The 23,209-nt window shown below is 35.7% G+C and overlaps 1 protein-coding gene across 20 annotated transcripts in view; it reads left to right on the top strand.

The window, feature by feature from the left end:
• Nucleotides 1–23,209, top strand: part of LOC132860507 (formin-binding protein 1) — a 77,451-nt gene that overhangs the window by 49,096 nt on the left and 5,146 nt on the right. For 3 of the 20 annotated variants that reach the window (XM_060891756.1, XM_060891751.1, XM_060891753.1), the window contains exons 7-18: nucleotides 456–584; nucleotides 1,004–1,150; nucleotides 1,499–1,687; nucleotides 5,084–5,275; nucleotides 15,566–15,580; nucleotides 15,835–15,870; nucleotides 17,804–17,913; nucleotides 18,664–18,796; nucleotides 18,884–19,011; nucleotides 19,994–20,139; nucleotides 20,435–20,593; nucleotides 22,545–22,599. In XM_060891756.1, coding sequence (XP_060747739.1) covers nucleotides 456–584; nucleotides 1,004–1,150; nucleotides 1,499–1,687; nucleotides 5,084–5,275; nucleotides 15,566–15,580; nucleotides 15,835–15,870; nucleotides 17,804–17,913; nucleotides 18,664–18,796; nucleotides 18,884–19,011; nucleotides 19,994–20,139; nucleotides 20,435–20,593; nucleotides 22,545–22,564 — 1,404 coding nt within the window. In that variant the 3' untranslated portion in view covers nucleotides 22,565–22,599. The remainder of the gene's footprint in view (nucleotides 1–455; nucleotides 585–1,003; nucleotides 1,151–1,498; nucleotides 1,688–5,083; nucleotides 5,276–15,565; nucleotides 15,581–15,834; nucleotides 15,871–17,803; nucleotides 17,914–18,663; nucleotides 18,797–18,883; nucleotides 19,012–19,993; nucleotides 20,140–20,434; nucleotides 20,594–22,544; nucleotides 22,600–23,209) is intronic. The other 17 variants (XM_060891761.1, XM_060891752.1, XM_060891754.1 and 14 more) reach the window with 17 other exon arrangements.

The following is a 23,209-nucleotide window of genomic DNA, read 5'->3' on the forward strand; positions in this document are numbered from 1 at the left end:
TATTTTTACAGTAGTTGCATTTTTATAGTAATGTCATCAAATGCTCTATATTACTACTTGTATGTCTTAGTTATCAGTCACAACCTTTAGAATGTAAAAAAAAGTAAAAAATAAAATAAACATCATGTTTTATTTAGTTTATTTATTTGTTTAGCCACCTAATCTTAAAATTCCTGTTGCAGAATTTAAAGGATGTCTTTCTGTGTTTATAATTTGTAGTGATATAACAACTATTTCAGAATACAATGTTATGGTACGTTAAAGTGTGTATGATGAGAAGAGCATTCAGCTATGATGTGAAATTGTAGAGCAACTAAACACACAGATTATTAGATGGACAGAAGCTGCGGTAAACAGTGACTCTTATGTGAACAGATGGGGAGGCCCTTAGTACTAACCTAATATACCTCTCTCTCTCTCTCTCTCTCTCTCTCTCTCTCTCTCTCTCTCTCTAGGCCAGACAGCAGGCTCAGTTTAGACACCAGTTGGCAGCCGACAGTAAGAATGAATATTCCAACTACCTGCAGAAATTTAACCAGGAACAGACTGAACATTACCACACACTCATCCCCAATGTCTTTCAGGTATTCAAAAAAAATACACTGGACAAATAAAAAAAATATAGGTTATAAATGGACATCTATATATCAACCAGTTAATTCATCCAACCATACACCTACTCATCCCATCAGTACATCCATCCATATCCATCCATCAGTCAGTCATATAACTATATATCTTTTCTATCATCTGTCTATCCATCTAGAAATTTATCCAATGGCACCGCGTCCATTTTTCCATTTGTTCTTCGAAGGGAACAAGCTAATTGTAATGGCTGATATTCAGCTCTTTGTTCTCATAATTTAGACTAACTAAGCATGGTTAAATCACTTCCAATTCCATAATGCCACTTGCCTGATTATGTGTTTGACCAGTCGGTTATTTAACTATTATGGGATTTGGTCAGTACCCTCACTGCTTCTCTGTTCCTGCGTTTGAGCAGAAAATCCAGGACATGGAGGAAAGGAGGATTGAGAGAGTGGGCGAGTCCATGAAGACCTTTGCCGAGCTGGATAGACAGATTCTGCCCATCGTAGGGAAATGCCTTGATGGCATAACCAAAGCAGCTGAGAGCATCGAGGCCAAGACTGTAAGTTTAACAATCACACAGATTTTGTTTGACGTGGCTGCAAAAATCATAAAACTGATCTATGGCAACAAATAAGTGAAGGTGCACTACTCTTTCAAATCTGATGCGCCTTTTGTAAGTTTATTTAGTTAGTCATTGTTGAATGTTTGTGATGTACATACTGATACAGATCATATATGTTTTAAATGAAGGAAAAATCTTATTACTGCTTTAAACTGGACTTGACGAGTGCTGTTTGTATTCTTTAAGCGTTTATCTTGCAATCTATCCTACCCATCATTCCTAGCCGCTATTGTTTATAAATCTGTTTGAAGTATGGCTGAGTGAAATTTTTGCCTTTGTATACAGGATTCGGCTCAGGTGGTGGAGTCGTATAAATCAGGGTTTGAGCCTCCTGGTGATGTGGAGTTTGAAGACTACGGACAGGCAATAAAGAGGACCGCATCAGAGACCAGTCTGACCAGCTCACGCCCTGATATTAAGACAGAAAAGCCTGGGAAAAGCAAGAGCAAACTCTGGCCATTCAAGAAGAGCAAGGTAACAAACATGCACAAACATCTATACGTTCCTGCTTATTTCAGCAGTTTCACCACTTGGGTCAGCTGCTCAAAGCTGTGACTTCAGTGGGACCCAGATAAAGATTTTTTTCACTCTTGTAAATACATTTTGATATGTTCTGTGGGTTAGAAAAGCAAGACCATTAGTAAAATGAGACACAAATATGGCAATTTTGCTCTGCATTCGAAGTAGTTAGACTTTCATAATGTAATTCCTTTATTCGAAATATAATTCATTTATTCATTCACATTTTATATTTGTGTTTTTATTATTTCTCAGTTTTATTTGTTGTATTGCAAATCATTGTGGGTCACAGATAATTTTAGATGTTATTGTTTGCTGCAATATTCCTCTTGCGTTCAGCCTCACACACCGCTGCCTGTTTGACTGAATGGTTGACGAGCTAACGTACTAATGCATTGCCAGCGAGCCCTAACCTTGATGATTTGAAAGGTTTTGTGAATCTTACACATACTTTCACAAAACAAAACATCCCTCTAACCCTCATACTTGCTGTTTTTATGGTATCAAAACTCTTCCTCTTCTCTCCATCAGCCACTGTTTTTGTAGCTGTGACTGACTGTTTACTGAGTTGTTCTGAGCTGAGCTGAGTCAAGTTTCACTGAGTATGCTCCATTCCAAACCACACCCTTTCTTAAGAGGGCCGGAGTATCTTGTGTGTGTGCCCTCCAGAATTTGTACTACATTCCAAAAAAAAATAAGCAAATGTATAAAGCACAAACAGTAAGTTGTTTTAAACTCATACCCTCATACTCAAGTTATTTTTTTTTAATTATCAGCACTTATCACACAAAATTAATAATAATAATATTCATTATAAAAAATTACAATTCTGCCCTGGAAAGAATAAATCAACACTAAGCCTCTTTCTGTAATGTATAAAAATGTTGTGGTAGATTTGTAGAGAGAGCATCAAGGTTTCTAAGCGGTTAAAAGTCTTAGGTTTGTTACTCTCTACAGAAAAGATTCAAATCACTATTCAGATCAGACCCCAGATTTCTTTGTTTCTTTGTTTCTTTGTTATGTTGGCATCAGGCTTCCTTGAGAATATTGTGGCCTACAGACATGGCTACCATGTACTACAACACCCAGACCACATACTCAAGTTCAGATGATCACTGATTGCTCACATCTGGACTCAATCACACATGTGCACGTGCTTATTCTCTCTCTCTCTCTCTCTCTCTCTCTCTCTCTCTCTCTCTCTCTCTCACACACTCACACACACACACACACACACACACACACACACACACACACACACACACACACACACACAGTATTTAAGGACATTTAGAGCACTCATTCACTGGAAAGTACTGTATAGCTGTGAATTAATTAAAATTATAATTAAGTGTTTATACAATTATTCTTGCTTATTTCTATAGGTGCCAATAATTCTGGAGGGTATGCCATGTAACTATATACTATATAAAGCTTATAGTATCTTGAGAATGTCTGTTGCACTGAGGTGTATTGATGGTGTGGTTTTTGTCTTTCAGTATGAATGACTGTGTGTGTGTGTTTGTGTGTGTGTGTGTGTGTGTGTGTGTGTGTGTGTGTGTGTGTGTGTGTGTGGTACATGCACATGTTGTAGACAGATCTAGATTTGAGAAGATCTTCTCCCAAAGCACAATTTCATTAGAAACTCATTAGTGCTCTGGGTCATATAGTAATGACATGAGGGAGGAGAGAGAGAGCAAGACACAGAGTGTGTGTGTGAGAGAGAGAGAGAGAGAGAGAGAGAGAGAGAGAGAGAGAGAGAGAGACAGAAAAGAGAGAAATATATTAAAAGAGTAGGACTTTGACCTAAAAACATTTTGCACTTTTTTCTTCTATAGAAAGTTTATAAGGGTGATTGTGAAAACTAAATTGTATTTTTGGACAGAATTTTGAACAAGATGGAATTTTAACTATTACATTTAATAGAAATAGAAGCTTCTGACATGCAGACAATGAAGTCCTACAGTACATGTTCATGTGCAATGTTTAGGTCACGAGTGATGTGTTTACATCGATGGCAGCATGCATGTTTGGGCTTTTTACTTCCAGTGAAAAGAAATTGTATACAAATTTGCGCTTCCAATTTGTCCACATATTTTGGCCATTATATGTCAGTACTATAATAATTGATACATTATTTTAGAATTGCATTTTAAATAACAACCACACATTCAGCCCATTAATACACTGTTAAAACAGATAATGTAAAAACAATTCAATGGCATAATTTAGTTTTTTAAATATATGTACAGCTGTTGTGTTGCTATGACAGCTATTCTAAGTTTTTTCAAGAACATGAATTTTATTGAAATACTGGTAAATTTTGTTAAATTTTCTGTTTATTCATTATTAGTCCCATTATATATTTAGATATTAAAAGTATATTGTTTGTCTAAAACAGGTAACACTGCTGTTATAAAGTGGTGATGTAAATCCGTTTCACTGATGACCCTTTTATATGATGTGCTGATGTGCTTTTTTGTGCTGCCAGCACTTCAACACTACTTCTCACCTGATCTCGAACTTGTAGGAACCACCTGAGGTCAGTGTCTTATCAAAGTCCTGAGTCATCCTCTGGGCCCTGGCTGTGAGAAGGAAGGAAAATAGTGATTTGTGTTCATTTGTGATAAAAGTCAGCATATAATTCCTATCAAAAACAATAGCGTACTGATTGAAGAGGTAAAGTGTCGTAAGAGCAACAGAATGAAAGTTTTGCTTTTCATTGTGGCACGTTGTCCTTATGTTAACGTAATAAATATTATGGATATTGTATTTCATATTTCACTGTCATCTGTTATGAATGCTTTTTAGTCTGGCACAGAAATGTCTGGTGTGTGTGTGTGTGTGTGTGTCCTGGCTGTTTTGCTCGTTCTGAATAATCAGATTATTTTCTTTAACAAACTAACTGTCTCACGCACATCCTTGGTTTATTTTTATTTTTGCTTCCCATTGTAGTGCATTTGTTTTGAAGTTTTATTAATTGTCTGATCAATTAATGGATTCATTTATTTATTTATTAAGTCTTAACTTTTTGGAGCCTTATTTCTCTCGTTTTGTGTTCCCCCCTTTCTTTTTTTACCTTCAACTGGATTGAATTTTGTTTCTTCTCTTCACCAACTCTATCTATCTATCTATCTATCTATCTATCTATCTATCTATCTATCTATCTATCTATCTATCTTTTTAATTTATCTTGCATTTTCGAAAATTCTCTCCTTTTTCTGTTCACATTTTTACCTCTTTCCTCCTTTTCTTTCTCTCTTTCCTCTTTTCTCTCCACTTTTCAACTTTCCTCTCTTGCTCCCTCTCTTGCTCTGCCGCTGTTTGGTGGCGTGTGTCTTGCTTACGTAGCTTATGTCCCTATTAACATCCCCTGACCCACGCCAACCCCCTCCAGAACCCCCCTCACCTTCTACTATGACCCTTGACCCCTGCCCCGCCCCTCAGAGCCCCAAACCACCCAAGGAGGCCCTCTCGCACCGCTTCAATGACATCATCACTTCCAAGCCCAAAATTCACTGCCTTCGGAGCCTGCGTCGTGGGGTAAGTATGTGCGTCTGTGTGGTGTGTGCATGTGTGTGTACATGTGTGTTTGTTTGCATGCCTTTGTATGTGTGTGCTACCATTCTTTGCCTGCCTCATCGTGTGTGTTTGTTCAAGGATGACGGACGTAGTTTATGGGTCTAAAATTTTGTTATTATTTTCATTATTTTCAAATTTCAAAAACAATCATATCAATTGCAAAATGTTTTACAATATTTCATTATGTTCTCTCTGCAGACTACAGGATTGAGTGATGTTGATTACATCCTTATAAGAGTCTTTATAAGAACTGACATGCTTATGAACATTTTGAAGTAGAACCCAACCTCATATCTAGTTCTATATAACTGTAATTATTTTCAAATTTGTTAAATTGAATTTTTTTTCTGTTATCGGTCATGCTAACATCAGCAGTGACGAATATATACCTGTAGTAATATAGCTTAAATGAAGGTTAGTGCAGAGCTGGCTTGTGGGTGGAATTTTCACTATATTCCAGTGCCGGTCAATGCCATATTAATCTGAAATGCAGTATATAAATAATGTAGATAGCAAACTCAAAGTCTTAGAGTGAGGTGCAGCAATACAACACAGATAAGAGATTGCTGGAAAGAGTAAAGGATTAAAGGGCAAATCCACCAGTGTCTACATGTAGAGATGAATACCTACTACAGACAATTAAAAAAAATCATTAAAATAGATTAGTGTGTAAAGGAAAAATGCTCAGAATTTACATATTGATTTGTAATATTTATTAGTAAATCTTTTACATATTCATTTTGTCAAATATTAATTTTTAAAATTTAGATTTGACATTCAGGGTGAATTGTTCCTTTAAACATCCTCACAGAAGCTCATGTTATCTAGCTGCCTAACATAGCTCATGTTATCTAGCTGCCTAAGTAAATGTGTGAAAATACATGCACATACAGTATATCAATGGCAATTATTTCTTAAGTCTGACATATGTGGAATAGAAATGAAAGCCACTTTCCTATCCAAAAGCCTTTAAAGCATTTTAATGGCAATAGAAATGAAATTGCTCACATTTTGGTATGTAACCTCAGTAACATCTCCTCTGCTCTGTGATCTGCAGACCTTTTTGGGAAAAAATTCTGAACACCATATGACGTCCCATTCCTTCTCTCCTTTGTCTGCTGCATTGAGCACCCGTTTCCTCTCTCTATGTCTGCTACTCACTGTCTTTCTCTCTCTCCCACTTTCTTCCTCTATCTCTCCTGGTGTTTGGTCCATCTTATTTGGTTTAGATATTATCATGCTAGGTTAATTATATTTTACTGTTACATCTTGTTTAGTTGCAGTTATTCACAAACACAAACACACACTTCAGCTTCATAGTAATACATTCTCTTCCAGAAGCATTGCGTGTTGTTTTATTTGTAGCGAATAAAGTTTGGGTGTTTCGAGTGACTCTAACATTAGATTGTATTCCTGCCTATAAAAACACATATTAGAGCAACTGATGACATCATTCTAGCATCAGTTCTGTGTGAGCTTGCTACAGTTTTAAATATGTTGGTTGCCTTTGTCATACATTACAAAATTTATCTGAAAATGTAACATGAAAGCATGACTTTTTTGGGACATGGGAACGCAGTGGTGGCTTACTGACGAGAAGGTTTTGGTTCAAGCCTCAACACTGCCAAGCTGCCACTGTTTGGCCCTTGAGCAAGACCCTTAACTCTCTTCACTTTGACACCAGCTTTTTAACAAACTGGGATATGTGAAGAAAAGGGTTTCACTGTGATGTAATTTATAAGTGACAAAGGAGCACTAGTTTTTCCTTTAAACTCAGGTATAATGAAATAAGGAATGATACACTTTAAAATGATTTTGTTTATTTTTTCTACGGTGTCATTTGTCAGGGGTGAATCAGTTGCCTGAGCAAATGACAAAAGCAGATGTCATTCTGGGATTTTATGCGTAAAACCAGGAAAAAAAGAAATAATAACTTCTACTGAATTTCACAAACGTTTTCATTTGGTGTGTAAGTATACATAATAATTTCATTTTTGTGTGACTCGGTGCTGTAAGTCCAGCGTAAGCTTATCATTCTTAATCCTGTCTACAGGATAAGTTATAAGTCTACAGCAACACAGACATTGGCTGTGGATTGATTAGTGCATGTGATTAACAGATGATCTTTTCAGAATTAGGAACACACAAGTATGAAGCAACTCTGATAAAAAATTACATTTTAAATGTTACAAAGCTGTCGTATGTCAGTACTGCTGCCTCATGGTAACATATTTCAACAGAAAAGATACAGACTTGAACAATGCAGTTTAGGAGATATATTAATGTAACATGTAAGGAGAAAACACATTTAGTAGTGTTAAATGTTGGCCAACAACATGCTGAAATTTTGTCAAGTGCACAAATATGATGTTCTACAAAGGCAACTGTTAAAAATCATTTGATTTCCCCATAGTGTGCAAGAATGCACTTAACCAGCTGACTACAGCTAAAACATTGCAATATTACTTTAGCTAGTACTTTTTAGGCTAAAACTTGAAAAATTTAAATTTAAAATGTTTTCTTGCCTGGTAGGGCTAGTTAATAAATTTACTACATCAGATGTAAAACAAACTTTAACATTATAAAGTAACTAATGTTACCGATTTTGTATTGTCCAGTGTAACTCAACTGGCTACATCATATTATTTATTTCACAAAGATTAGTAAAACTTTTGAGGTGACATTTGAGGCAGGGTGAGATAAAATTGAATGCTGTAATCCTAGTGAAGTGTATAAACTGTTCACACATGTTTAATGTTTAATATTTAATACATATAAATGTTTATTTAACAAAAAAATTAAGAAAAAAGCTGTCAACAAGAAAATAAAATGGAATGCACCTACCTAATTATTAGCCTGCTTGATAATTGGCTAATTAGTGATTATTATGAGAAGAAACTGACAAAGAAAAACACAGCAATGTTACACAACATGAGGAAACACAACACTGTTGACAGGAATCTTAGCCCAAAAACTGAAGCTAAGCATCATCTAACTAAAACTGAGACTGATGAATTAGCACGTGGCACATAATCAGCAGTTCTTTAACAAAGACAGTGTAAGTTTTAACGGCACTGTTACTGAAAATGCAGTGTTTTTAAGTAGCATTTTCATTTCTCACAGAGAAATAACCAACAGTATGTTTCTTAAGATTGCTGCTTTTTAAATAAAGAAAACCAATTAGTTATTAATCATACAGTCTCAGAATAAGACACAGAATGGAAGAAAACAGCATGCTTTCACCAGAGCCCCAAAATAGTGAAAACAGGAAACTCTGACATTGTTGTGTGTCAGTTATTGAACAGGAAGTAGATATTTGAGAAAAAGGAAGTGTGCTGGTTTGCAGTACCACTTCAACATGTGGACTGTCCTATGACCAAAATTTCCTGAAGTATTGCTTCCCCCTTTTGATGTGCAAACACACACACACACACACACACACACACACACACACACACACATACACACACACACACACAAAAAGACACACATATAGGAATCAGAGTCACACAGATTGATAGGTTTGAAGAACTGATGCTACAGAACAGGTCAGAAGGGCGTCGCTGAGTCTACGAGCAGAGGAAGAACAGAATAATGGAATGTTGACTGCTACTGAGATAAATGTTTTGGAGTAATTTGGGGGACAAAGAACCAAAGGAAGATAGGGAAAAAGAGAAATAAATGAGAGAGCTTTGTAAATGTTATCATACCTCATGCTAAATTGCTCCTTCATCCACCCATCAGAGCTTTGAGCTTTAAGCTTCTACTGTTGTTTTCTATAGCAGGGGTTTTCAATCTGTGGGCCAGGCTCCTATAGAGAGTGATCAGGGCAGATGGTTGGATGGATGGCAGAAGATTGCAAAATAAAGATAGCATATGTATATCTTGGGCCCAAGCCTGTAAGTTAAAAAGATAACAAACATGCTTTGATGTTACATCCTCTTGGTAGTCTATAGCATTTTGTTTTTGTCCACTAGAGGGGGTTCAGCACTCTCCCTGGTATTCTCCCTGAATAAGCAGTAGCAATAATACCAGGAATGAGCAAAGCACAAAAGCTTAAAGGCAGCTACGTCCTGCCATTTTGTCCGATTTTTCGACAGTTTAGATTACAGTGAGGTTTATGTTCTTAAGTGTAATGTGTAGACATTCACATGCAGTTTTACCTACGACTCCTGAAGACAACCACTCTAGAGTGATCTAATCTGTGTGACACCATCTGTAGATACACTTTGATGGAAAAGCATCAGACATTAAAAATGGCTAAGTATAGTTGATTACATTTACTATTTTTTATATTTTCCCACCACCCAGAGTGGGTGAACGCTAACATGTACTTGAACTGGGCAACGTAACAGACATGGGAGAACACTATCTGCTTCCTTCCCTATACATGAGCCCTAAGACTGCCACAATTAGTTACTGTGATTTCAGGTTCATTTAAATCAAATGTCAGCAGGTGTGTGGATTCCCAAAAAGGTTGAAAACCCTTGATCTATAGTTCAAAAGGTTAGCGTTTATTTGTATTTGTTTGTGTTTTGTTGCTAAAAAGAGTGTATAGGAGTAAAACCACAGGATACAGAAGTTACATTGGTATATGAAAGTGTGTGTTCATAAGTGCGTGTGTGTGTATATTTTTAGTATATTTATAGAGACCAGGATTTGTGTCCCTGGGCATCTGTGTGTGTTTGTGTCTGTGTGTATGGGTGCCAGATTTACTTCTCTGTCAGATAAGATTGTTTCTGTATTTAAGAAATACAGATGAGTTTGTTTAAGGTGTTGGGACACCACAAGCTGCCAGGACAGCGTCAGCATAGATTAAAGGACAATAGATCTCTGGATAGTCCTATACTATAGTACTAATACTATACATATTAGAGATGAGCAACATTCTTCCACATGAATATATCCTCAGTTAATGTTTTGATGACAGTGGTAAAGAAAAATTAATTAAAAAATGTCCCATAGCGATTTAGTTGGTTTGAGGTCTGGTAAATGGGAAGGTAATAACTAATATGTTTTGCATCATTTTCAATTTAATCAAACATTTTAGTGGTACCTTGTGCCATTTGGACAGGGGACATCATAGAAGACAAGAACAAATCCCATCAGGATAGAAATGTTTAATCATCGTATAAAGGCTATCATTCAAAATAATTTATATTTAGTGTATAATAAATTAATAATAAATTAATAATTTTTATTCAAAAAATTGTAATAAACAGTATTTAGTGAGTGAGTGAGTGAGTGAGCGAGCCTTCCCTCTAGTCACACTTCATTCAAAGGACACAAGTTGACTCAAATAATGCCAGCAAAATTTTCTAATAAACCAATCTCTAGTGAGTCTCTTTTAGAATAATGGTGTCCCAAAAGTGCAGGTCCAGGGGTATATTAAAATCGACAATTAATTGTTACTTTGATAAACAGAATAGAAATACATGAAGGTTCCTTATTAAAGAACAATGATGGAATCTTGTTGAATATATATAGTTTTATAAATATAATGAAAATAAAAAGTCAATCTTAATCTTTTTTTACATTTTTGAATAATAAGAGTTTTTTTATTGTTTCAGTTCTGTAGCACATTAAATCGAAATAAACCTATGTATCCAATACTGTGAGTGTGTCTGTGTGTCTGCGTGTATAAGAACACTCAGTGATTTGATAAGAATATCTTCCTTGCTGCAGTCTCCACAGTCCCTTCACTATGATAAAGAGCTGATGAAGAGGACTCTTGGCCGGCCTACTTATGCTTTTGAGGCCAGGCAATATGTCGTAAGTGTGTGTGTAGGTATGTTTGTATAAGTATGTGAGAGTGTTTCTATTATTCAGCCAAGGCTAAAATGTCTTGGTGAGAATATTACATGAGAATGAGTAGAAGGGTGTGTGTGTCTCTAATGAATTTATAGTTGTAAGTAAATACATAAGAGTGAACTACAGACATAACCTCATTTAGTTTTTTAATATATTTTACTTTAAACAAACACACAATAAGACAGTGATGAACATGTTTTTGTTTATTTACTAAATGAGGTTATTGTCTGTCTTTGATAAACTTTAATGAAATCAGCTTGTGTCACAAGTGCTATTTCTAAAACGAATCAGTACATTATAAGACCAGGCAAGCACTATGTGAACTTTGATCCTATTGGTATTGTATATGTGGATTATGTCTGAGAATTTACCCCTGTGCCTTCTTGATGTCATGAAAATCACAGCTGGAATTCCATCATGTAGCTTCAATATATGTGTGTGTGTGTGTGTGTGCTTACTGCATACAAAAATATGTGTCATGTCACACATTATGTTAGTGTGTGTAAAGTTTTCATCAAAGTGTGTCTTGATCACTAATGTCGACTGGGATGAGCTCAAAGACCAAAGCGTTGTAGCATTCAGGTCATAATCTTATAGCTATGTTTGGAATGATTATCCTTCATAAAATATACATGCTTTCCCCAGTGGGAGAATGTCCAAGTGCATAATTATGTCATAGACAAAATGTTTTCTTACAAATGTTTCGTGCATTTTGCTATTATGTTAAATAGTTGAACTGCAACAGGATATCATTTATAAACTCTTTATATAACTAGTTTTAGCTATTTAGTATAGAACACATATGCAATGTCAACACTTCTTCAGAATAAGTTATTTACAGTACTTTACTTTTCATCACATGGTCTTTAGTCTTTATTGACTTTCCAGCTTCATTTTCCATTTTAACCATTTTCAAACAATTTCTGGCCTTGTAATTCAAAGAAAGTCTTTCTTTATACTAGTGTACTAGTGTGCTACTCATAAAAATATCTCTCTTGTGTTATTGTGCCAAAGTGTATTAAGGATTTCCCACAGTGTATTACAGATATGAATGTACATGGTATGAAAATAAACAGCAGTCTCAATGATAGGAAATAGCCATTTTTCATAATCATGTGTATATCACCAGGATTTTGACTGTGCCCTGCTATTGTTCTCTTTCTACTGTCTTTATTCCGTTCTTTTCTGTCATTATCTATTTCCTCTTTTATTCTAGCTGTGCTTCCTTTCTTAACCATTGTCTGGCTAGTGCTTTAGAGCCCTACCTTTTTGTTATCATTAAGCATCAAAAATATACATTTTTATTTTCTTTCCTATAAATCTGTTGAAGTTCACTACAAATCAGACAGTGCAAATAAAAATGTGATTCTTTGTTAATGGGCTTCTTGAATGCTCATTCACTCATCAAAATGTAATTTTTGCTGAAGGATCAGATCCCAAAAAAGCCACATGCATTTCAGCCAGCATGTCTAGCATTGTGAGCTAGCCTCATTTCATTCATTTCAAATGAGGCTAGCTCACAATGCTAGACATGCTGGCTGAAGTGGATGTGGCTTTTTTGGGATCTGATCCTTCAGCAAAAATGAACAAAACCTTTGGCCATGTTGCCTCTGTAATGTTACTCGATATTCTTTTCTGTTTATAGAACTGTTAAATAAAACCAATATCACACTCAGAATTGTGAAGTTAGACTGAATATTAGCATATATGTTGGGGATGTTGTAGCGTAGTGGTCGGTGTGAATTCGAATCGTTGTGTATTCGATTAAACTGCCACTGCTGGGCCCTTGAGCAAGGCCCTTTACCCAATACAATTGCTCACCTGTATAAATGAGATAAATGTAAGTCACTTTGGATAAGAGTGTCTGCCAAATGCTGTAAATGCATATATACTCCCTGACAAAAGTCTTGTTACCTATCCAAGTTTTAGGAACAACAAATAATAACTTGACTTCTAGCTGATCATTTGGAATAAGAAGTGTCTTATATGAAAGGCAAAGGCCTCTAGATTACATTTATTTTACCAAAATAAAATCTTATCATACCTTGATTTTTAATTATTTAATTAGGGAAGAAAGGTCAGACTTTGCTTAGACAAAAGTCTTGTCACTTAACAGAAATATTGTACAGTACAGAACATAAAGTCATGGTACCGTGGAAAAAGAATTAATATTGTGTATGACTTTCATGAGCTTGGAGGACTGCATCCGGCTATGACTCAAATAACTTATTAATAAAGTCATCCGGAATGGCAAAGAAAGCATTCTTGCAGGACTCCCAGAGTTCATCTTCAATGTCTCCTCCTTCATCTTACCCCAGACATGCTCAATAATGTTCATGTCTGGTGACTGGGCTGGCTAATCCTGGAGCATCTTGACCTTCTTTGCTTTCAGGAACTTTGATGTGGAGGCTGAAGTATGAGAAGGAGCTCCATCCTGCTGATGAATTTGCCCTTTCCTGTGCTATGTAATGGGCAGCAAGAATGTCTTGATACCTCAGGCTGTTGATGTTGCCATCCACTCTGCACATCTCTCGCATGCCCCCATACTGAATGTAACCCCATACCATGATTTTTCCTCCACTGAACTTGACCGTTTTCTGTGTGAATCTTGGGTCCATGCGGGTTCCAATAGGTCTTCTGCAGTATTTGCTATGGTTGGGATGCAGTTCAATACATGATTAATCGGAAAAATCAACCTTCTGCCACTTTTCCACAGTCCATCCTTCCTGCAAGCTGTAGGCCTTGGCAAATGCAACATGATTTTTTAGTTGTCTTCTGTTTAATGCTGGTTTCTGGTGACCCGTTGTTATGTAGCTCTGCTGCAGTTAAAACAACAAACGGTCCTGTCGAACTGTTGTCTTACGGGGTCTGCCTGATCTGGGCCAGTCATGAACTTCACCGGTTTCTTCAAATCTTTTTCTTATCCTCTCCACTTGATGTTTAGATACATTAAAGATGTAGCAGGAGACAGGAGACTTGGTCTTCAGGCTCGTGATGATCAGCACTTTGGTCTGTGATTGAATCTTTGATATGCTGTCAGAGGTCAGCATGCATTTCAAATGAAGGTCGGGTGTGCTGGAGTTCTTCTTCTACACGCCTGGGAATGTGTTAATTACAGTATTTCTCACAGGTGACGCTCTCATCTGTGATTGGTTGAATCCTTTAAAGATGTGAAAAAGACTTTTGTCTAAGCAAAGTCTGACCTTTCTGTCCTAATTAAATAATTAAAAATCAAGGCATGATAATATTTTATTTCGGTAAAATAAGCTTAATCTAGAGGCCTCTGCCTTTCATATAAGCCACTTCTGATTCCAAATGATCAACTAGAAGTCAAGTTATTATTTGTTGTTCCTGCAACTTGGATAGGTGACAAGACTTTTGTCAGGGAGTGTAATGTCAGTATAATTGCATTATTGATTAATTATACTAAAGTGCTCCTGAATTCTCTGTTCTGATTGGTCAGCATGTGTTGCTTTGTTTTCTATATAAAAAAAAAAGTCAGAGACATATATTCAAATGGATTTAGTATATGTAAACTAATTTAGGTGTAATGTAGTTTAGGATATGTAATTTCCAGTGAGGAGTTGTTTATACAGCATTTAGCATTCAGTTGTAAAGATGTTCATTTAACATTTCACACCGAAGCCTTATGTTTTGTTCTTTAGTTAATAATTAAATTGTTTTGGCCTAAGCAGAATAAAACACATCATTATATTGAAAAACTAATCACGTTTGTAATCGTATTACTGCATATTTTATTATTTCCCTAAAATAACTGCACACCACATGCTAAAATTATTATTCTAATGCATTTGTATTTTACATTAGCTCATCTGCTCTGATCACATTTTGTCAAAGGACAGGATATGTAGCTCTCAGATGTGTTTGAATTTGAACAGTGTGGAATCTTTGGAATGTTGCTGAGCATTACAGCAGTCTACAACATAGACATGTTTAGCTTGTTGTCACCAGATGTGCAAACATCAAATGTGGTGTCATGGCCCGAGTAGCATTTGAAATATTTTGCTTTTGGTGTTCATGCATAATTGAAGTACTGAGATTAATTTAATTTGAAATATCTAAAGATGATTCGCATTGCCTACTCTACTGTTGTTTCTTATTCATCAGAAACAGCTTTTTCTAAATCTCTAAAGAAAGAAATCACTCGGTAAAGAACCGAGATTTAGAAGTCACTCCACTAGACAACAGTAGTTGTCTGTTTATCCCTGGAAATAAACACATGCAACCACTGAAATAATGGCACTTTTTGAACTTTAAGTAGTGACCTTCACCAGTGACACCATCACCCAACTTAGACTATGTGTGTGTGCGCTCACACGTGTACAGTATGTGTGTGCAGTGTAGCAATATGGCTCCTCTGATATTGTTTTTTCTTTCTCTTCTCCTTTCTTCCTCATTATCTCTCTTCTCCCCGAGAAGCTCTCTCTCAAGCTGGTAAGCATGTTGAAAAACGCATGACTTTATTGGCATGACAGTAGCATGTTCAACATTATAACCCACCAAACCGTTTCACTAATGACACCCTGTGTTGTTATTGATTTTTTTGCTTTAAGTCATTTGTATTTTAATCATTTGATATATTTTAACTTTTTTTTAATAAGTACACAAATGTGGTGTCTTATGTTTGTTTGCTTTTGTTTTTGTTTTGTCTGTCTTACTGTGTCTGTGGTGGCCATCCCTCTGTTTAGATCTCACTCAATGCACACGTGCGGAACCTAATTGAGGTGATCCGAAACCCAACACCGTTCCTCTTGTCTACTTGCTTGTCTGTTGAATCGTTTAGTTAGGCATCAATAACATCATAACGTAATTTCATCTAATGGTTAAATAACAAATGTTTTCTTTTCACCTTTGCCTTATTTCATAATTATTATTTTGTGTACATGAGTATATTTTCAGATCAACCTAGTTGTCTCTGTTTGACATAATATGAACAGAAAAGGCATTTGAACCACAGTGATCATGGCCAGGGTAACTTAAATGCATTTACTAAAAATTAATGAATAGATAAATGCATCACTCAGCGCTGTACCCTTGCCACATCCTGTGTAAGCTTTCACTTTAATTATTGTGGCCTTTTGTTTGATCCTGTGAACTTCATATCCGAGCACACATTTTGTGTCCTGGGATTATTTTGTTGGGTTCTGCCCAAAACACACCTTCACTTAATTCTGTAAATATTAGTGTGCAGTTTAACTGTCATCATTTTTAGCAATAGAACTTATAATGTTATTCATACAGTTAATAATGTTATTCATTCAGCATGTACTTTTCCGTTCACAATGTTATGTGAACTAATTACATCAGAATTCATTGTTGAAATCTCAGATACAATAAATTCCATTAATAATAACCAGAGATATTAAAAAGGCAAATCTCCTAAACTATATATATATTTAAGTAAATTCTTCTAGGTGCAATATTGATATATCATATGGATTCATTTATTTATTAATTTGGTAAAAAATTATATAAATATACATTGCCACTTGTATATAAAATTAAAAGTAATTCAACATGACTGAAAGATACAGATGCATGCTTTACATTTTCATTTGCATGTGTTTTTTGGGATGATGAAGTTTATTTAAGATTTATTTTTGATTTTTTGCATGCATACTGGTTTTAATGTTTGTTTGTGGGGAAATTTTGCATGCTGGACTAAGGAAAGGGGGTTAGGTTTGAAACCCCTAGTATAACATATATGTAGCTGGAATAGCAGAGATGTCCAGAGACCACACTCTATTCTGAATGTTTGCACTGCATACTACACATTAGCACAAGTACATTCATTTCTCAACACAAAAACAGCAGCTGAGTGCAAACAAGGATTGGATTAGGCACATCCATGTTAAATGTCCCAGTTAATTACCAAATTTTGATTGTGCCAATGAAAATCTTATAGCAGCAATCTTATAGCAACATATAATAATGTTATTATGGTGGATTGGGTTTAAATAAATATCAATCTATTGTCTTTAAAACCTTTTCACTAAAACATGTATATAAAATGTTACCTTTCAAATGGGGTTTCAAAAGTCAAAACAGCTGAAAGGGATATTAGCCAAAGGTTGTAGAAATACAGTAATTTTACTTGTATAATTTGATAACAAAATGTATGGTGGCAAGCGTCTTACTGGGGTTCATCTGTACATTCTGTGAAAGAAATATTTCAGACCAAATGAGGAAATTATAGGATGCTCTGTCACTGTTGGCAAAACTTCCACTTTACAGGAGTATTCAACCTTATCACAAGACCTATACAACATACTGTACATTGTCATATATTTTGTCTTCGTAAGCATGCAGCCAGTGCAGATTATATACATCTGAAAAAAAAAAAAAATACAGCCTCCTGAATGATGTGATGGAAAACACAGAGGATGACTCAACAAACCTAGAGATCAGTACTTCAGTGCAAGAAGCAGGAATTTACCTACTTAAAAGGTTGCAAAACGGTCTGGCTCAAATTCTCCATAAAAACACCCCTAATCCCAAATCCAAACATTAATATTTAAAATAAGAAGGAAAAGCATCAATTAAAAATCTGCATACCTCAGTCAGACCTTTAAAACCTACAGCTTATTTAAATCCCCATCATATTTGCAGAAAGATTTTAACCATCTCTTTCTCTCTTTCCTTCTCTCTTGCTTTCAGGGTGCGAATCCAGAGGATTTCAGTCACTTGCCCCCAGAACAGAGGAGAAAGAAACTACAAGCAAAGATCGACGACATTAATAAAGACATACAGAAAGAGCTGGATCAGAAGTACAGAAATACATACACACACTTATAAAACATATAAAATTAACAGGGTTGTGTTCTGATACTGCAGCACATAACAATATATTACAGTTTATGTAGTTATCAAAAGATATGAACATCAAAATATAATTATAAATAAATAAGATTATTAAATTTATTTAGTTTTATTAAGATTATTAGTTTTCATGTTCAAATTAATTGTATAATATATAGTATAATGTATACATATTGATTGCAGTGACAAGCAATTGTATCTGTTTCATATTATGGTTTACATGTGTAAATATATTACAGCATAAGTTATTGTAATGTTTACCACTATAATGTATTCCTAATGATATATATTATATACATTCCTTTCAATTCTAGAAGTCCTAGAAATCAAAGATACACCTGAAGTGAAACCTTCACTACAGTATGCTACTCTACAGGGTAGAATATAGAATAATATACTTGTAGGAAACCACTGTCTGCAATCTTCTGCATACATGAGCTCAGAGTCACCCACTAGTGGCTTGTGTAGGCCAGTTTTACTCCTTTGGTACCTGGCCATAGAGGCAATATAGACATATTTATAAATAAGTAAAAACTGGTTTGCCAAAATTATAGCTATAGCCATCATTTTTGGTCCACTTTTTCATGTCAGTCTGTATGCATGTTCATATAATGTCAGTGCAAAGATCTGATTTTGTGTGTGTTTGTGTGTGTGTGTGTGTGTGTGTGTGTGTGTGTGTGTGTTTGTGTGTTTCTCAGAGATGCATTGACTAAAATGAAGGATGTGTATGTGAAGAACCCCCAGATGGGGGATCCAAGCAGCGTTGATCCACGACTTGCAGAGATTGGACATCACGTTGATAAACTACAGGCCGAGCTACAGAAGTTTGAGGTGTGTGTTTGAATATATATTCCTATGTATAACCCAAGTACAAACATAACTACATATGTGCCCTGTTTGTATGTGTGTACACTGCAGGGCTGGCTGGCAGAAGTTGAGGGCAGAATGCCAGCGAGAAGTGAATCGACTCAGAGACAAAGTATTGTGTACGAAAGTCAAAATAGTACTACAACATCCAACAACAACTGTGCTCAGGACCGTGAAAGGTATACACACACATTCACACACACACCCACCCACACACACACACACACACACACACACACACACACACACACACACACACACACACACACAGTACTATACCAGCCACTCCACATTTAAATACAAGTGAATGTTTGGTCTTGATCACTTTGACTATGGTTTGGATTTTAACTTTAAAAATAAAGACAGTTGCATTTGTATTTCAAGCTCTATTCCAGCTCCACCAGCTATACCTCCTGAGAATGTATACATTTCATCCTCACCCCATCTCACGCTTAAGCATCTCAGTGCTCACGAAAAAGCAGCAAAATCAGTAAAATAAAATGTGGCAATATAGAATTTTTGGCATACTTCATTAAATCAGGTAAAGTTAAATGCAAATGGTACTGTATATGCAAATAAAGACAGGCATTATTGTTGAAACACAGTGCTCTGTAATGATCATCTCAGTCTCTAGAATTCAACTAAATTTTAAAGAAATTTTGAAAGAAGATTATTGATGCTTATGATGAGTCTGCTAAGGGATATAAATAATTTGTAATCAGTCATTCCACTATCTGAAAATCATTTACAAGTGGAGGATATTTGATACAACTGCTATTCTTTGGACAGATGAGTCAAAAATTGAATTATTTGGAGACCATAACAGAGGGCCTGTTTGGAATAAACCAAAAGAACCAAAATAACTCCATACTAACTGTGGAACATGGAGGTGGAAGTGTTATGGTTTGAGGATGCTTTGCTGCAGTATATCACAGGGACGTTATTACTGCTTAGAATGTTTTGGAAAAAAACATGTAAGCATGTTAGCATGTAAGCTCAAAATGTTCCCTTATTGCAGGTGTTATTCATTTTATATATTAATGTTATATAATGACTTGATGAATATCCGATAAAATGGTGAAAAGTGCTTCTGCTATAGTTTGTGTTTGTGTGTGTGTGTGTGTGTGTGTGTGTGTGTGTGTGTGTGTGTGTGTGATGGAGCAGTCCCGATGGTAGTTACACTGAGGAGCAGAGCTCTGAAGTCCAGACAAAGGTTCAGACTGATCCAGAGTTTGACGAGTTTGATGATCCTGAGGAAGAAATGCTGCCTACCATTGGTACCTGCAAAGCACTCTACCCGTTTGAAGGTACCACACACACTCACACACACACAATCATGCATTTATTTAAATGCTAATGTTAGTCAGGTGTGGTTAGAATTGTGACCATTTAGCATAAAATTAAAAAAATCTCTCAGCTGAAAACTCCAACAACATTGTAAATTCACAATAAAAACTAACAATAATAGTATATATGATATAATGTTTATTTGAAGTACAGTATATTTATTTGCTGTGTATTTCTTTGAGGCATTATTATTTCTCTCTCTCTCTCTCTCTCTCTCTCTGTCTGTATTACTTTGTGTCGTTCTGCTCTCTTTAGGAAATAATGAGGGAACACTGGCGTTAGCAGAAGGAGAGGTGCTTTTTGTGATCGAGGAGGACAAAGGAGATGGCTGGACGCGTGTCCGGAGGAATGAGGAAGAGGAGGGCTATGTGCCCTCATCCTACATAGAGGTTTTCCTCGACTCCAATGCCAAAGGTACACAAAGCTGTATAGTACTGTAGGTTTAGTAATAGCTATTTTGGAAAATAGGTAGAAAAAATTATACAGTACCTGAAGCTTTCTTGTGCAACGGGTAGAAACGGGTAGAGAGAAGTGTCCATTCTACTGATGGAAAAATAAAAGGTTTGCACTAAAAATGTATTTAAAATGTAATAAGTATCTGATGGATGACAAGTTATGGCATCATATGCTGCTGTTTACTGCTGTATTATTAGATTCAATAATATGTAATCAGCTTAATGATAAAATGACTGTGTGTATTGGGTGTATATTGTGAAGGGTACTCATGCAAGAAAATTGAATAAATGGTTAAAAGTTTGACTCATAATCTGCCCTCTACAGAATCATTGTTTCTTGTACATGTGATTTTTGCTCAGAATGACTTATACTGTACATACAGGTATAGCAGAGCTATTCAATTAGTTTGTCTTGACATGATGTCTTGACAGTATAGGAGCTAATATGTTGTATTTTTGCACCGCAAGACATCATGTAAACTTTTTTCAAACATGCTCTTATTGTATTTTGAAACTACATAACATCCGTGCATTGTACAGTACGGTGCCTAAGTACACTTTTTCATTTAGAATTTTACACTCATTTAGAACTGAACAAATTTAACTGAAAACTAAGTGCACATAATACATAAGATCACAATATGGAAAATAAATATTGATTCAAAATAAATTATTTTAGTATGACTATTTAGAAAACAGCCACCTCAAAACTGGCAAACATTAAAGCTGCCTTCTAATGACAGAAATGACATTTTTTTAGATTTAGCAAGAGCAGTGAAATCGGCTGTATATGTTGTCAGCACAATACACATGCAGTGGTGCAGGTGCTGGGATGTAAGGGATGAGCGTTTTAATGACAATCATGTGTGAGTATGTTGATTTGCTCGTGTAAGTAGAGCTAGGGTAGTAGAGCAGGGTTAATGTTGTTTCACTGAATTTCCCGTGGTTTTTTTTGGAAGAAATGACCAGAAGACATGATACTAACAAAAGTTCTCATTGTCCTGTCCTGTAAGCCGGATCCGTGCATTTATTATACAGATGTCTTTTTCACGCTAGGCTACTTGAGGGGCCAGAACAAATTACCTCGGATTTGGCCCATGGGCCACAAGTTGAATACCCATATGTATAGTATGTGATGATTATTATTTGGGGTATTGCACAGTCATGTGACTTCAGTCAAATGGCACTATGTGAAAGTGTTTCAGTGACCTATTTTGGGTGATCAAATTATTTATTGGAGAATGTGAGATAAGCCTTTCTCATGGTCAGTGGCTGCTGTGGTTGCAGCTTTCCTATGGATACCCCAGTATATTTCTAATGATACAATCATGCTAATGTTAACATTATATGCCTGCAGTTTTTTTTACTTCCTGGAACAATCATCAATGAGTTCTTAGAGGAATTTTGGTAGGCCGGTAACTTCTGGAAAGATTTACCAGGTCGTAAGTGGAGGTAATGACTCTCACTGGTGTCCTGAAGCTTTACAAATTTATTTGTAGTGCTGTCCATATGTATGGATATGGAGTTTGTATCTTCTGGTATTTCTTTTAACTAATTAATCTAATATAATATTTCCAATTTAGTAACAAAAGTGGGCAATTACTTTTAGGAGAGGGCCAATTGGTGTTGGATACATTTTATTACTTAAAAAATGTAAATGATTGTTTTTTTAAAGATCTGAAACAAATAAATGTGACAAATAAGCAAAAATAGAAAAAATGAGTCAAATGCTTTCTCACAGTACTGAACATGCTGGCATTGTTTTCGGGATAAATTCTTTTGGTTGCTTTGTATCTGCTAAATGAATGCAAAAATATTTCATATATCCCATTATCAGGTTTATTCTTGGGGTGGGAGGAGGAAACATCCGCTCTACATCTATAGCTAGTTTATTGTCTGTTTCTTTACAGGCCTTTATGTGTGGGATTAGAGGTTGTGAACAGGGCATTCAACTCATTCCAGAGGGTGAGAGAGTGTGTTTGTGTGTTGGGGAGGGAGCCAGGTTTATGGAATTTGAATGTGCATGATATACTGACAATAATCTGATGCATGGCTGAGGGTGATAAACATAAACTTAATATCCTACTTGTCATAAAAGATTTCATGTTGTGCAGTAACTAATTGTAAATAAATTCAGTAATATCAGTTCGTTTTTCAGGCAGTAATTCTGGTTTGGTTTACTAGTTTGTTTATTTAAATAATATTTAGGATATTTAAGTTTACAGGAATGATAAACTGAGTGTTTACTATCATACACTATAATAACCATTGCTGGGCAGTGAATTTTTCTAAGATGTAAAAAACTAGCTTTTTTAGAAACAGTGCTGCATCGCATGATGAACTAAGTTTAGTTTAACTAGCCTGGAAATCTAAAAGCCACACAAATGTTAAATACAATACATTTGCTCATAACCACTATTTGTGTGCCTCAACTCACTAATCACAATGCCACATTCCTTCAGTTCTGATGCAGCAATATGAAAGCACTTAGAATGGCCCTGTTTATCTTTATTTATTCCTGTCTGGTCCAAATAAAGCATATAACAATATTGGTGGCTCTTTAAATCTCAGTGTT

Source organism: Tachysurus vachellii, chromosome 17 (genome assembly GCF_030014155.1).
Source record: "Tachysurus vachellii isolate PV-2020 chromosome 17, HZAU_Pvac_v1, whole genome shotgun sequence".
Classification (NCBI taxonomy): domain Eukaryota; kingdom Metazoa; phylum Chordata; class Actinopteri; order Siluriformes; family Bagridae; genus Tachysurus; species Tachysurus vachellii.